This window comes from Pimephales promelas, chromosome 6, assembly GCF_988280905.1.
Source record: "Pimephales promelas chromosome 6, fPimPro1.hap1.1, whole genome shotgun sequence".
Classification (NCBI taxonomy): domain Eukaryota; kingdom Metazoa; phylum Chordata; class Actinopteri; order Cypriniformes; family Leuciscidae; genus Pimephales; species Pimephales promelas.
Window position 1 is genome coordinate 4324707 of NC_142774.1, and position 17627 is coordinate 4342333.

The 17627-nt window shown below is 36.7% G+C and overlaps 1 protein-coding gene across 1 annotated transcript in view; it reads right to left on the minus strand.

The window, feature by feature from the left end:
- tbc1d9 (TBC1 domain family, member 9 (with GRAM domain)) overlaps positions 1 to 12563 on the minus strand; it is a 34491-nt gene extending 21928 nt beyond the window's left edge. Inside the window, exons 1-5 of the mRNA XM_039685466.2 lie at positions 11924 to 12563; positions 6051 to 6161; positions 3381 to 3499; positions 2148 to 2376; positions 247 to 508 (exon numbers count right to left, since the gene is read on the minus strand). Coding sequence (XP_039541400.2) covers positions 247 to 508; positions 2148 to 2376; positions 3381 to 3499; positions 6051 to 6161; positions 11924 to 12047 — 845 coding nt within the window. The 5' untranslated portion in view covers positions 12048 to 12563. The remainder of the gene's footprint in view (positions 1 to 246; positions 509 to 2147; positions 2377 to 3380; positions 3500 to 6050; positions 6162 to 11923) is intronic.
- Positions 12564 to 17627: the final 5064 nt, after the last annotated feature.

The following is a 17627-nucleotide window of genomic DNA, read 5'->3' on the forward strand; positions in this document are numbered from 1 at the left end:
ATAAAAAAAGCCTATTTTTAATCTTTTTAGTCAAAATTTCAGAAGACTAAAATTAGTTTAACTATTAAAAGTTCTTCGATGGTTACACATTTTATCGTTTTTCTCTTTTAAATAAAAAAAAGTCACATTTTTAAACTTTATAGTCAAATTTTCAGAAGAATAATCACAAATTGAACAGCTTCTTCAGTTCAGTTAATACCACTATTTCTCTATAAATTGGCTCAGTTTTATCTAGTTTTCTCAGACCTTTTGAGGGCCGAGACTTTCTTGGGCGACTTCTTCTTGAGTTTGGGCAGAGAGCGGTCCTGCTCGAAGCCCTTGTTGTCCAGGAGCTGTCTCATGGCTATGTTGGCGAGCTGCTCCATGAGTTTGAAGGTCTCGTTGATGTTCAGGAAGACGGAGAAGACGTGTTCGCTGAGGCGTGTGCTGACGCGCACCATGTCCGGCAGCAGGAGCGTGGCGTTCTTCTCCAGCTGAGTGATGTCAGCCCAGCGGATCACCAGCTTAGCTGTAACAAACCGTCACACACACATAGAAGAGAAAACGTTTAGATGCCTTGAGATGGAGCATATTAGCAGAAAATACAGTGGCTTTGAAAGTAAAAACACTTTTAGTCTATCCCTCGGAGAGTTAAAAGAGATGTCTAATGCTATTTGTTGCATTTTTTAATAAAACTTTAGATTGACTGATGCATAGTTTTGCTGATTTTAACATTGGGATGTCTAATGTATTCTGATTTATTTACAGTTAAATACTTGGATTCTCATACTAAACCCAAAGTTTCAAAAAACGAGTTGGACGTATGACGTGTGTGTAAACATGATGGGTATTGTAGTTCTGGACTAAATGTGAGCGTGCATTTACTCATCTCACTTGCACAAATTTTTTTTTTTAAATATTCCTCAAAATGAATAAAATCTTTCAAATGCAGGATCATGCTATGCAAACCTCCAATAACTAAATATAACCTTTTTTATAATCATTTATGCATTTAATTAATCTCACTTTATTGATTACTCACTTACTTGCTTCTGACCTTTGATGATTCAGTTAAACCATAAGCAAAAATGATTATAGATTTTTTTATTTATTGCTAAATTATTTTTCTCCTGCATCCTTTTCTTCGTTATCCAGAACAGCAGCTGAAAGGTTTGCTTGAGCGGCGCCCTCTACTGAACACGCGTGAATTAGCATTTCCTTCAGCCTGAGGCTTATTATTTCACTTTCGTTGGGAAAGGGTCTTTACATTTGCATAAAAAAATATAATTTTTATGCTATAGAAGAAACAAGTCCAGCCCAGCTGAAAAAAAAAGTAACGCAAACGTAATGTAACGCAATATTTTCTAAATAAGTAACTAAGTAATGCAATTAGTTACTTTTTAAAGGAGTAGTTCACTTTTGCTGATAATTTACTCACCACCATGTCATCCAAGATGTCCATGTCTTTCTTTCTTCAGTCGAAAAGAAATTAAGGTTTTTGTTGAAAACATTCCAGCATTTCTCTCCATATAATGGACTTCAATGGGAACCAAACGGTTCAAGGTCCAAAAGACTGTTTCAGTGCAAACTGCAAACTGTTCAAAGGGCTTTAATTTTTTGAACTCGTTCATCAAAATGAACGAATCTTTTCGATTTGGTTCATTCAACAAACGAAACGAACGAATTGTCTCGGAAAAAGATTCGTTCATTTTGATGAACGAGTTCGAACAGGAGAGTCCCGAACAGAGCATCACAGAACAGAGCAAGGTGAACATTTGAGCTTAGAAAACTTAAACTTTGTTATTTATTTATTAAATGAGCGATCGTTTCGCTTGATAAGACCCTTATCCGTTTAAAGTCCTTTGAACAGTTTGCACTGAAACTGTCTTGACCTTGAACCATTTGGTTCCCATTGAAGTCCATTATATGGAGAAAATCCTGGAATGTTTTCATCAAAAACCTTAATTTCTTTTCGACTGAAGAAAGAAAGACGTGGACATCTTGGATGACATGGGGGTGAGTAAATTATCAGCAAAAGTTTTTTTAAAAAGTGAACTACTCCTTTAAGGGCGTAACCCAATATTGTAACGCATTACTTTCCCCAACACTGCTGAAGATTATCATGACTGGCGTCTAGCCTGACTGCGGTCTCCTCACGCCGTGCTCACCCTCTTTCCCGAGCAGGTAGGAGTAAAAGCAGAGGTGGTTGATGCTGAGGTACAGCCAGCCCTGTCGCGGCACCTTCCCCTTCCAGTAGCTGCAGGAGTAGTAGTTCACCAGCTTCTCCTCCTCCGGCATGCCGAAGAGCTTACGAAACTTGGCGATGGCCTCCTTGAACTTGTCCGTGTCGTCATCCTCTTTGATGTCGTGGCTCTTGTTGTATTCCGCTATAATGCCCTGGACACAAACACACAGACAGGCACATGTGAACTCGTGTGCCGTCATTTCGAACAAAATCAGGCCGAAACAAAGTTTGTTTGGAGTTCGGAACTGGTGATTACGTAATAGGTGGGTGTGGCTCTGAGGCTCCGCCTTCTTTGACATCTGTCGAGTGAGACGCGAGTAAAAACATGGTGAGCTGCTTTATAGCAGAAACTGAAGTTGTAATTCTAATTGAAAGAGACACTGGTCGTGTTTATTCATCTTTAATACTGGAAAGCTGCTTGCTTTTAAATAATCTAGTGTATAAAGTGCTACATAAATAAACGTGAAGTGACTTGACTGGAGTTACGCAGAGCTGGTGCAAACATTCCCCTGTGGTGAAAATCAAGCTTTTAATGTTGTTTAAATGTCTATGTGGTGTTTTTAATACGCTTTAATACACAAACCATGTGTAAATTCATAAGTCGACAGCATTGCTGAGTAGTTTCTGCTTAAAACTGAAGTGAACCAAAAACACACACGGTTTGAAATCGCTGGTGTTTCTGACGTCACACACTACCTTGTAACCAATCAGATAAACGTGTGATCGTCAACCAGTGGATCTCTGAGCTGAGTGAGTGGAGGCGGGGCTCATTTGCATATTCATAGAACCACGTATACTAAATGAGGTAACGGTGTCGAGTTACATTCAAGCTATTTTAAGGCATGAAGACATTTTTTCACAGGAAAAACGTTTAAATATGTAATTTTGGTGATCAAAGATGAGCTTTAAAAGATAAAATGATACAGGGGGACGACTTTAACTGCTGTTTTCTCATCTGTCATTTCTGTTGTGTATATTTTGAGAGGAAAGCCCACAACACACATTTACTTATTCATTTGTTTACAGTATATCAACGCAAAGGTGTTTACAACCAAGCGAATAACGAAAAATAACTGCATTCAAGCAGAACCCAAAAACAAAAGCAAGACCTTTAATGGGACATATAAACCAATGCAGTTTCAAATGCTTGTCGAACCTGTATCTTGCCCTTGACGAAGGTGGTGATGTCATTCTCGTTCTCGAAGATGGAGAGCGTCTGCAGCAGATTCTGCTCCAGCCATTCCCAGTTCTCCGTGATCTCCTTACGAGAGCTCCCTGCGAGAAACACAAACATTTTGGCACGTCTTAGTTGTCAAATAATACTAATCCAACCAGTTTAGAATAGCGAAAGTCATTAAGTCTTTATCCGCAGCTACTTCATTTGCTTCCAGTACTGAACAGATGGGTCCGGATTCATCATTTAATTAGCACAGCTCTCCTCAGCCAATATATCACACACATCACTGGCAAGCGAGATGATTCATTATAAGATTGTTCAGTGACAAATGTCCTGAAAATAGGTAAAGGTGGAAATACACAGTGATTTTAAAAACACCCTAACCATGTTGTTCGACATTTAACCAGAACTCAGAAAACAAACACAGTTGTAGGACATAAAAGTCAATAAATGCACTATAAATTTGATCATTTTACATTAATAAGGCATATGTAATAGTTTAATATAAAATGTTATATTAAATATTGATATCATGTTTATTACATTTAAAATTGTTTTATATATATATATACATATATTAGGGCTGTCAAACGATTAATCGCATCCAAAATAAAAGTTTGTGTTTACATAATATATGTGGATGCACTGTGTAAAATTATTTTATATATATATATATATATATATATATATATATATATATATATATAGAAATACACACACATGCTTGTATATATTTAAGAAATATTTTCAAGTATATAGATTTATATATAATTTATATTTTCTTATATATATATATATATGCATGTGTGTGTATTTATATATATACAAAATAATTATACACAGTGCATCCACATATAATACGTAAACACAAACTTTTATTTTGGATGCGATTAATCGCAATTAATCTTTGCACAGTCCTAATATATATATATATATATATATATATATATATATATATATATATATATCTGTGTGTGTGTGAGATAAATATTATTAACATTTATTAAGTTTTTCTGGCAACTAACAATTAATACATGATAAATGTAATATTTAATATTCATTATTTATTTATGAATAACAATTTATTTATTTATATACCCATCTATCTACCCACCTATCTCTTTCTTTATATATAATATTCAATTGATTTAATTGTTCATTCTCCCAAAAGTCTCAAAATACCAATGTACTGTAAATGCAGCCTTGGATTATTTCTAGAATAATCATCTAATATATATAAAGTGAAAATGCAAAGTCATGCTAAAGCCTTTCACAGACCACATGCACCATCTCAGAGCAGGCGAACGGCTCTCTCGCCTTAAAGAGATTTAACAAATGGCTTGCAGCAACCGAAGTAACAGCTTGTGAAATATGAACCAGCGTTCGCAGTTGCCCCTAAACCCGATTAGCTCAGAAACTGAGCACTCTCCGCTCTCCTCTGGGAAGACTACAGACATTATGCTCTCGGATAGGGTCGGATAATATGATGGTGAATACTGCATGGCGACGATACAAATGTTATGGAAATATCTTGTATTAAGAACATGCTCTTCGATGTATGACCATTTTTGTAGTTTTGCTCTAGGATAACTTTAGATAGCTTTATTATCCCTCCAAAAATTAAATGCTAATAAACTAATATATTTCTTTGTTTTTCAATATATTTTTGAATATTTACTGAATTTTTTTTTTTTTAAGTAACTGAAAAATTATTGAAGGCAACATGATTATTTAAAATGATTAATTAATGTTTAAAAGTAAAAAAAAAAAAAAAAAACTGAGATAAATAGATAAATAAAATAGTTAATTATTCAGTAAATGTTTTTGTAGTGGTATTTGGTATTTATTTTGACAAATCTCTGTGTTTCCTCAAGTGTAAATAACATAAATCGCCCCAACACAAATATATCAAGAAATGTGTAGCAGAATCTGCCCTGTTTTAATTTAATAATCTAATGCTTATTTAATCGATATTTACTTGAAGAAAAAAAGTGACTGTTTTAATACATTATTTATTTAGAATTAATATTTTAAATAAATGTATTTGTATTTATAAGCAATTTAAAAATATATTACCTTAAATTAAAAATAAGGTTAAATAAAAGAAAATAGAGAAATTAATAGTGTTGCAATTGCAATAATTGTGCAATAAAATAACTTTTGTAGTGTAAAATTGGTATTGAGAAATTCAGAACATTCTGACTGTTGAATCATTGTATTGTGACAGAAATAATTCCATGTCTCTTGTTATGCAAATAACAAAAAAAAAAAAAATAGATCTCCGAATCTATACTGGTTGACACATTTGAAGCATTGCATGCCGCCCAGGCCTAATGATTGGTTCCTGGCATGGCGTTTAGTTGCAGTGCGTCACATAACCAGAGGCGCTCTCAGCATAAGTGCTCTTAATTGCACATTAACCACGCTGTCCTGCATCAGCACACTCTCTGCATCCCTGCACAAACTTCAATCCCTAACAAACCACGGCTTTGCAGAAGCATTGATTCCTGCCTTGAAGTTTTGAACCTAAACTGAACATCATGAGCAGCGTTTGAAAGAAAAGCGGATTGATTTCTACTAGGGCATGAGGTAATGCTCCGGCAGCGAGAGGCAATGAGGGAGGATCCAGAACGGGAAGCAGTGTGTTACCGTGGGCGATGGTCCAGTAAACCAGGGAATCGGGGGTCTGGTAGAGGATCCTGTACGGGGCCACACGGGCACTGGAGTCCAACACCACGTCAAGGGTGCCAACCAGCAGACCTGAGGGAAAACACACAACACACACTCAGGGTGACCATGATGCTAGGATATCAGTAGCCCAAAACAGGAGAAATCACTGCAAAATGAGTGGAGGCGGGGCTAATTGGTTACAATCAAGCTATTTTAAGGCATAAAAATTTAAAATGTTTAAATATGACATTTTGGTGATCAAAGATGAGATAAGGAATACAATTATTAACTGCAGGGGACTTTAAATATAGTGCCTGTGCTTCCCCCTAATGTAGTCCCAAGTCAATATCTGCCAAGGAAATCGCCTAGTGTTAATCTAGATACTCTAGCCAAAAAGATACTTAAGTACAGTAACTAGGGCTGGGAACACTGTAAAAAAAAATATTGTTGGTTTAACTTAAAAAATTAAGTAACCTGGTCACATTAAAATGTTAAGTTGATTGAACTGGAAAAAGTGAGTTAATACAAAGAAGGAGATTGCTTTAATCAGAAACTCAAAATAATAAATTATCTGAACTAAATAAATTATTTAAGTTGATTTGACAAAAGAAAAAAAAATGTTGTGATGACAAATCTTGAAAATATTTTTTTACAGTGTACAGAGTTCGATACGTTTTAGGCACCGACTCTTGTCGTTCAGTACCAGCCAAGTTCACACTACAGGATTTTAAGCCCGATTTTTTCAAATCGTTGAGCTCGCCGGGAGGTCAAGGTGTTATCGCGGGGGATTAGCGGGCGATGAACGCTTGCCAATCTGTTAGTATGAAAGAGCCAACAACGCATCAAAGACGCTCGCAGACGCGTCGCCTAGCCCAGAAAATATCTAGCATGCTACATATCCAGAGCTGTCGCGCGACTCAACCTCAGTGATGTCATGAGCTCCAGCCAATCAGAGCAAGGCATTATTTTTTCTTTTTTTGCAGTTTTTTTCACAGAGCAAATCATCGCGCAAACAGTTTGAAACACTAGTTTCTGTCAGACGTCCATATTCGCGTGTTGTGTTCTTCGTCTTCTTCGCTGGGTATTGACGCACGTACTGTTTCGCATAATTTCCGGTTCGTCTTATCGCGTGATTTTTCGTAACAAAACGTGGTTTGTAGACAAGATAGAATCGTGGGGGTGACAGAGTTGTTGTCGTTACCTCCTGTTGCGGGTCAATCACGTTGTGTCGTGTGGTGCGGTGTGGTGTGAACAGCTCAACAACTTGAACACTCCTGATTTCACAGAGAGCAAGTCATGTAGTGTGAACCGCACAGGTCAGCCCGACGTTTTAAAATCATGTAGTGTGAACAAGGCATAAGTGTTTGGAAAATGTCAGTGAGCCAATAAGCATGCACGAATCAGCACATGATGCGATATCTGCAACAAGATCATTTCTGGCAACATGACAAATTTGATGAAGCACTTGACAGGCATAAACTCACAAGCAGAAAGTTGCTCATCTTCAACTGCAAGAAGAACCGAAGGGCGTCACTAATAAATCAAAACTCGAAGTATAGGCTACTTGACTCACACACTCTTAGAAGAAAAGGTTCTATATAGAACCTTAAAAGGTTATATCAGCGCTACGTATTTGGAACCCCTAAAAGGTTCTATACACTCTTAAAAAAAGGGTTCCTCTGGGTTCTATATAGAACCCTGGGGTTCCATACATGGCCAATAGAACCTTTTACCAAAAAAATGGTTCGATATAGAACCATTTTGAAGTTCCATATATGAAGCGGGGGATGGAACCATTAGAACCATTTCTTCTAAGAGTGCAGCCATGAGAAATAGGCATAAAGAAAGCTTGAAATGTTCAGGAACCGGTATCGAAGTCAAAGTATCGGTATCGATATCGAAAATCTTTCGAGCCCTTACAGTAACTAATTACAAATTACTCTAATACTGGGAATAGCATAGACTGATGATGATGGACCATGGTCAATAAAACTGGGAATGTATATTAAGACAGAGATAACATTAATATCGTTGTTTTTTTTAATATCGTTGAGTCTTGAATTTCCCAAACTTGAATGCGTGAATAGGGATCCACCAAAGCAAATCTGGCTTCCCGTTTTGTGCAATAACACCCCCCTCCTCCAGAACACATGACTCTCTGTTCCTGATTTCATATGCTCGGATGAGCCACGGTTTCCTTGGTTGCGAAACAAGAGAGCAGAGATTTGAGAATACTGTAGGATCACATGCTCTATTCAGCGCCCAGAGGCAACATTCAACACATTCTTTAATGAAGCTTCTTCAGTTCACGTATTTCAGGTTTCCCTGACAGGCAGAGATTAAACATTAGCCTTCATATGTCATATGAATGCATCACATATTTCATGACATGATTATTTAAATGTATTTTAGAAATATTCTATTCTTGGATCATGAATATTAATTAACCTGCATGTTTGGACAGTCCCAGAACTCCTGCCATAATTAGCAAAGTCATTAAACGTTTTATATTAAGGTGCAATATCATGGATTTCACGCTAAATTTAAACTCCATAATGAATATTGGCAACAGGATATGAGGTCGTACTCTGGGACTTTAGTATTTAAATGACAAATTAAAAAAGACACAGGAAATAATAAACACTATTACTTTACGATTCTGCTTGTTCCCATTCACATGTCTATAAATCCTGGGAGCACAATTCAATCAGTGCCGTGTTTCTGATGTCTTGTTAGGACGAGGAGTTGTGGGAGGAACGTTTCATTGTTGTCTTTTCTCATTCTAAATATAGGATGATCTGCTCTAAATTGAATGAATTTCTCCTGAGAGAACAGCCTTTTCAGCACATGGACAAAATCCATATCTAGCATCAACCTGATCCATACAACTGTATTGCATTCGCATTAAAAAAACAAATAGCAGTTAACGTCACCCGTATTTAACCACAGCAAAGAAGTGTGGCCGCCTGAAGCCTTTGCATAATGGACTAAAATGCAACAGTTGTAGATGCTCCTATTAATAGGTTCCTATTTTTTTTTTTATTTAGAGTGTCCATTAACAGGTTTACATGCATAAAAAGGGCAAAAAAAATAATAAGGGCATGACCTTGCTCTTGCGGCATCACCTCTTTACTCACAGTGTCTGAAACAGTTCGATTGAGGATTCAGTCTCTCTAAACTCATCCTTTCCTCAAGCCTACTCTGCTCTGATTGGTCAGATGACCCAGTCTGTTGTGATTGGTGGACTCTTCTCTGATTGGTCAGATGACCCAGTCTGTTGTGATTGGTTTACTCTGCTCTGATTGGTCAGATGACCCAATCTGTTGTGATTGGTCTACTGTGATTGGCCTACTGTGATTGGTCTACTCTGCTGATTGGTCAGTTAACCCAGTGTGTTGTGATAGATCTACTCTGATTGGTCAGTTAACCCAGTCTGTTGTGATTGGTCTACTCTGATTGGTCAGTTGACCCAGTCTGTTGTGATTGGTCTACTCTGATTGGTCAGTTGACCCAGTCTGTTGTGATTGGTCTACTCTGATTGGTCAGTTGACCCAGTCTGTTGTGATTGGTCAACTCTGATTGGTCAGTTGACCCAGTCTGTTGTGATTGGTCTACCCTGATTGGTCAGTTGACCCAGTCTGTTGTGATTGGTCTACTCTGATTGGTCAGTTGACCCAGTCTGTTGTGATTGGTCAACTCTGATTGGTCAGTTGACCCAGTATGTTGTGATAGATCTACTCTGATTGGTCAGTTAACCCAGTCTGTTGTGATTGGTCTATTCTGATTGGTCAGTTGACCCAGTCTCTTTTGATTGGTCTACTGCTTACAGCCCGTGAATTCCAGCACAATTCATCATCCTTTTAAAGAACACGCAAAGTAGATTCACAGCACAGAAAACAGTGTCTTTTCGACATAAACAACATGAACCCAACTCAGTCACAGCAACAACTTCAGTGTTTGTCAAAGTAAACTGTTTTCCATAGGGAGGCCTTATGTATATGTGTATATGTGTATGTATATATATATATAAACCAATTGATATATATTAAAATATTATTAGGTAGAAATAGTTTTTTGTGACATTTTAAAAACCCTGTAATTACAAAATGGAAAAGCATGTAACTTCATTGGTAATAAAAAGTGTAAACAATGAAGAACATTTAGTAATTGGAGTCATGGAATTTAATTAATCAAATATTATTTTTAAAGGTCAAAAAGGTTGAGAATCACTGCTTTAGAGGAGACACAAGTGGGTAAGACCGAAGCAAACGTCTCCATGTGTTCTCCATGTGATCTCACTGCTGTCAAGGAGAAAGAAGCGAAAAAATGAAAATAATCAAAACAATAATAATAACAATATATTTTTTTAATCATCTACTCAACTAAACATAGTCTTACACTTTTTCTCTGGTAAAAAGTCACGTTTAAATAAAATTCACAAGATATTTAGTCTGTTTGATATATCCAAATATACCAAACACATACATGTGCTTTTTTTCCCCCTAATGCTTTTCTTTGGCCAATCGCCGGCTACCCAAGACTCTCCGGGTCAGTCTGCTGGGCCGTGCCAGGCTCACCGACTCTCACTGGCAACTGGCACACAGCTCACACATTTATGTAACAATGATGACATCATCTTTCCTCGCTAGAGTACGCTTTGTGTCTGTCCGCCGTGTGTCTCACCGACAGACACAAAGAGGTAGGCGAACAAATACCTTACAATATCTGATCTCTGCTATCATCCACACCAAGTTTTATCCGTAAACACCCTGTTTTTCAAGACCTCCCCCCTCAAGGCTCCAGCGTGATATCTGACAGATACCTGTCCACCTGGAAATACTGCCCAGGTCAGCAGGTGAGATCAATAAAACACATTTCACAAACCCAAACCAGTTTTCTGCCCAGGGACGGTGATTATAAACTTAACCATACTGAGCCACTATTATCTTACTAGAAGGACTTTTAGTGGGTCATTAGATGGATATACCGATTAATAAACCAATATTTGGTCCTTCTGTTATTATAAAAAGCAATTGAGTTTGGGGAACGGTAAAATCTACTGAAATTGAAATGAATGGTAAATTAATCATATTTTTTTCAACCCAGCCAAACTGATATTTAGATATAAGAAACAGGTCAACTACAGCATCCAACAAAAACAATACTAAGATGCATTTAGAGATGGTGCTTGAATCTATACATCTCTGCATGACTTGTTTACAGAATGGAAATAATATGATTATGAGGCTTTTTAGATCCACATGGGTCTATAAGCACAACCATACATATATTATATATCACACACTAAAAATGCGGAAAACTTGATTCTGATTGCTCGGCCATCAGCAGTCTGAATATAACTGTTTAACTGGCGCACGTGCTACATTTCTTGTCCTGTTCAATGAATATTCATATCAATCAAAATTTCATATTAATTCAAAACCTAACTTGACTATTTTCAAAGCATTAGGAGTTTGAAAAATTAATGATATAACATGGATCAGTAAGTTTGGCACAAACCTGTCCATGTCATTACAGCAAAAAGTACATTCTAAATATCAAACATGTTAATATTTTAAAATTAGGCTGATGATATAATTGGTAATAAAAAAATAATGCACTACATTAAGAAAATGCCATACACTTAACAAATAAATAAATAAATTGCACATATATAATCACAACTGACCACACAGGTAAACGCGCACGCGCGTCTCCATTCACGCGACGCTACCAAACCAGCACGCGTCCACGTGACTGTACAGACATGAATGAAACACACCTGTGCATAAGCGGTCGTCATAAATAACACGAGCATGTGTAAGCAAATTATTCAGTAATCATGTCTTTACCCGCGAGTCCTCCTCCTCCGCCGTCTCCATGGCCCTTTCGCTTCTGCAGGATGAAATACGGATTCGCTCTCTCTGTCATCCACAACGCGCTGGCCAACAGCACCTCATCAGGGTTCACCCACATCTTCAGCTCGAGTTCCTCACGAGGACATTAACAAATCTTATATGCGTGGTCCAGAATTGAGTCGCGGTCCAAAAGCTTATCCAAGCGTCAAATCGCGCACCCGATTCAGCCAAGCGACGCGCTTCGAAGATCCGACGGCGGTGTATAACGAAATACTAAGCTGTCAGAAGGATACAATACTTAAGTGTGTCGAGCAGAGCGATAAATATTAAAATATGTGCATTTAAAAATGTATACAATCCTCCTGGAGCTCCACGAGACGCGCGCGCGCACCTCACACTACACAAATAATAACGCCATGAACACCTTTTCCTGAAGGACGACAGCGACTTTAACGCCTAGCAGAGCCCTTGGAAAGCAGAGCTAGTGTATTCCGCTGATTAATAGCGAAAGGCAACTATATTTTAAGCGTTTACACGAGCTAATGTAGCACGCGAAATAAACAATGCCAAACATCTCAGCCGTGTGTTATTGATGCTCAACTCACTAGCGCCACTGCAGCAGCGCGGATGGCGGCGCGCGCTCGGCCTGCGTCATGGGCAGGCCATTGTGACGTGGGGATTGTAGGCGGAAAGCACATTTGCTCATAAACAAAAAACCCAAAGATTGACAGTTTATCTTGAATAAAACAAAATGTAAAATAACATTGAAGGATTCTTGTGAGCTAAGGTATCGCTATCAATACTGTAATACAAATAAATAATAGCCAAATGAATACATGAAAAAAAAAATCATATAGAATTTCAAACAAAATATAGAACTCATTAGAATTTTTTTATTTTGCATTTATTCATTTTGGCTATTATTTATTTATTTATTTATTTTATTACATTAGCACTATATTATACTCTTCTTAATTTCATCTTTGGTTGGTTCAGTTAATAAAACAATAAACAAATGATGTAATGTAATAATACAGTGTTGGGATGATCATTAATCATTGATCATGTTCAGGATTCAATATTTTATTGCCATACAACTCGTTACAAGTTGTTGTGGGGATCATGTGTGTGTATTACGTAGGCCTATATATATATATATATATATATATATTATGTACACACACATACGCACACATTTTGTAGATTATATATTTATCAGTCCTGTCAAATGGATTAATTGTGATTAATTGTATATATTATTTATATGCAATATATGTATATATATATATATATATATATATATATATATATATATATATATGTGTGTGTATATATTATTTTAATAGTGTCATATATATATATAGGCCTATTCTAAATGTGTTTGTTATTTAGGCCTCGCATTTCCTTGGTTCAATTAATAAAACCATCATTAATCAAACATGAATGTCTGAGAGTGGGCCAGGGTCGACTCCTGTTTATTAAAATATTGTCAAAAACATAATGTCATGAATTTCCAATTGATATTTTACAACAAAAGGACACTAATTCTATTTTTGCAATTGACTTTTAGCCAGTTGGGTAAAGGTAAAACACGCAGTCTACACAACTAGGCCAAGTAAATAAAACACATGCTGATGTTTGCATGAGGTGTTTCCCCGTCGTGTGGGTTTACAAGTACGTGATACGATCTGAAGTGTATTTTTCCACCTGGCTAACCGCCGTGTCATTTAGGGTTAACACCCCTGCTCGACATGACAGGTGGGACAGCTTGAAGTTCAAAAGGACAAAGAAAAACAGCCGCATTAACAACCACAACGACAGGAAAACAGAGGAGCATGCAGCATCATGCATCTGTTGCTGAGCTTCTGCTGGGGGGTTCATCAGCCGCTCGTGGGTGAGACAGATCAAGCTCTTTTCTTAGCCAAACCACAGCAAGAAAACAAACAACTAACAAGCTTGCGTTGGCGGCTCTGAGGAGGCTAAAAAGGAAAGTGGTGTGACCTTGGAATAAGTGATAATGAATAGTCAGCAAAATAAACCTTCTCGCTTAGATTAGCTTATTAGCTTAAAGAAAACATTTGCAGCAGAATGTCGGCCAATCAGAAACAAGTATGCCAGTGTCATAAAAATAAATAATTAATTTATATAATTTAATTTATATATTATTTAATATAATTTAAATAATTTATAATAAATACTGCAATATTCAATAAAAAAAGATTTTTTGAATCCATTTGGATTTCATTGTGACTTTAAGCAGGATGTAAAAGTGAAAAGTTTGTAAAAATAAAATAAAAAATGAAGTGTTCTAACGTCAACTTGGACTTTTTTTTTGTTTGGATAATTCCAAAAAAATGAAAGAAAAAAAAAATCTTACAAAATTCCCTTCAAAAGTAAAGTCCGTAGTCAGCTTGAGATCAGGTCGGCTCTCAATGACTAATTTGTGTTTCATTTCCTAGTCATCCATTTTCTTACTTAATATAATAATAATGTGGGACTTTTCTATGTTACATATGGAACTACCTACTTTTTCAGAAACATCCTGAGCGAAGGTTGCGAGCATTACATCAGAATGTGTTAAATCATCATGAGGCTTAATTTGGACGTCTAAATCTAAATTAAATTAGTTTATTTCCCAGCAGGAATATTAATACTACTGTGGTCTGTTCCATTATATATTTTATGCATATTTTCAAGGTAAAGCATGGTGTGAATTGAAAAGCTTTGACTGAACATGTGCATGTTAGGGGTTGTTTTGAGGGATTTCTTTATAACTAATGACTTTCCCTTCAAATGTCTGTTCACCACACACAAAAACATTACCAAGAATGAAACTGTGAAATCTGTACTTGTTCTAATTTAGCTTGTATGACACATCTATAAGAACATGTGACTCATTTATGACCTCAGTCTGAATGTACAGTTATCTGATACAATGAAAACCAGAGCGAATCTGTTATGGACTAATCCACTTCATATTAAATAACACAACAACTTTGTTGTTTACATGGATGTTTCAGTTCTGGAGATGTTCTGTCAGATGCAGAAGTGTGTCACACGTCTCATGACAGCAGACACTTCATATACTGTAATGACAAATGTACTGATGTTACAGCCGGGAAAACCACTAATGTGGCCGTGTTAATCGTAAACCTTTTTCAGGCAAGGGACCTCTTAACTGGAGAATGGAACAATGTAAAATATATTTCAACTTGAGTTTTAGTCATTTTAGTACTTCAAGGCAAGGCATAGTTTAAAGGGATAGTTTACCCCAAAATAAAAATCCTGTCATCATTTACACACACTCAAGTTGTTCTAAACCTGTATGGGACGTTTTTTTTTTCCTGCCGAACAAAAAAATAAAAAATAAATAAAAATAAAAATAATAATAATAATATTTATATATATATATATATATATATATACTGTATATTAAATAATGTTGCCAGATAACAGACATTGTCTGCATCATCTGGTTAGCTAGACCCTTGCTATGGCCTTCAATGCATAAAACAAAAACATGCAAAGATGTAAATACATAATATACTGAGGTTAACGATGACAATGAATAACAGTATGAATAACAAAGTAGGCTAAGTCAGTTGTCTGGTGCAGCTAAGTAATGATAAAAAACAAACAAAAAGACAAACAACTGAAGATATTTTAAAGTTCAGTGCTGATGTGAGAGACAAAAGTGGCCTCCACAAGAGGGCAGTGTGTCTTTAGGCAATTATCAAAGTAATATTCTGAACAGCAGCCATAACAGAGGCATCTGCAAAGAACATATTCATTTTAAAGAATCGGTTCGTCTTAACGGCTCTGCCTATTACCAGTCCAATTCATTCTAGTGAATCGATTCGTTCTAAATGGTTCGCTCTCTCTCCAACGTCCGATCGATAAGGTAAAATAAAAAATAGTTCACAGTTTCAAGTCCTTATATATCTTTTCTCACTTGGTTATGTAAATTACTATACAATTTACTGTAGCCTACACATTAACCTCGAGTATTCCTGAGGCTAACAGTTAGCACCTGTTCTGGTACCGTCACACGTCTAACTTAGGCTAATTTATTCAAAACCCCGCCTTGTTTTTGTCTATCAAAATACAGCTTTTACTGGCAATAGTTTTACTTTTTATCATAACTAATCAATACTTTAGTTAGTTTTACATTTTATAAAGGATATTGTCCCTTCAGTTTTCAGTGTAGTTTTGTAGCTAGCAGGTTTTTGAATGATTAGCATGTAGCTTTGCAAGCTATTTCAAATAACTTCTCTAACACTCTACATTTATTAGATTTTAAGTGACATGTGTTATTAAAAGACATATTTTCCCGAAAGAGTAAGTATTTTCACTATTGCAGAACAATGGGTCATGCAAGGACAACATATACGACTGCAACAGCTTTATGTTGATGTTGGACAGGTGACCATGTCAGGTTAACATTGAATCGATAATATCACCATGCCTGATAGGAGTTACTGAGGAGGAGGAGACCACCATCAAAAATTACACCACAATCATTCCTGTAATTAATGAAGTGGGTTGCAGCCAAACAGCTCAGCCTGCTTACTTAACCTGATAACAGAACAGCAGGGGCACGTTGAGGCAAGTTATTGACATCAACCCAAAACTATGAAAGGTTCAAGATCAGAAATTGGCAGGACGTCTGGTTTTCTAGCTAACTTTTAAATAAAAGAGAAATCTGGTTTGCACAGTGGAGGGAACATCCAAAATCAGCGCATCACCATCCACTTGAAGTGAGAGCGTAAGCAGGGTGGCTGTAGGTCTATAATAAGGAACAGGTTGGAAATCGAGGCCACGCTTTTGGGTTACAACGGCCTGTGCAAAGCTGAGATCCTCATGACATAACAAAAGGATAAACCTAAAAAGCAGAGGTTGTGTTTAAAGAGCGGAAAAGACTATTTTAAAAGGATCAGCCTGCAAAGACATCAAGATATCAAGCATGAGTTTGATACTGATGTTTGAGAATAGGAAACGTTCTGGACTGGTATTCAAAAAACACTGCATCTATTCCCCAGAATAGGGTGAGGCACATCCTGGACAACATCTGATGTCTCAAAGATCACAGCCAGATAAAGCACTAACTAGATTTTCTGAAGAAAATGTGCCCTCCAAAAACTCGTCGCACAATGGCAAGGCAAGGCAATATCGCATATTTCATACACTATGGCAAATCAAAGTGCTTTACAGTAAGGAATTCAAATAATGACAAAATAAAAGCATGGAAAATTAAAACAGTCAATTAAAAGAGATATATGATACAGTTATAAAATGAATTAAACTAGTAACAAGATGATGCATAGATACACTTCTCTTCTGGTTTATCAAATTTTTCACAACTCCTTTCATATCCCAATTCCCAACTGTGTCTGTGGTGTTATTTTGGCACGCCTAAGAAATCTATTGGACGTCTCCGATGAACCTGATATTCCCCTAAAATCGGACATGATCGCTCTAGGACTGAAACACAGAGTAACCTCGGGTTCACTGCCACATCAGTCCGCACCTCAAACTAAATATTTCTTCGGAAACTTTAGGAATGGAGTGGATCCAGTCCGCACCCCATCGGTTTCATCAAATTCTCTTTCCCAATTCTCAGTGCCTCAATTCTCAATGGTGTTCAGAATGAATTTTTGCACTTTTAATACCCTGGAGCGAAGCATGCAATTACATGTTA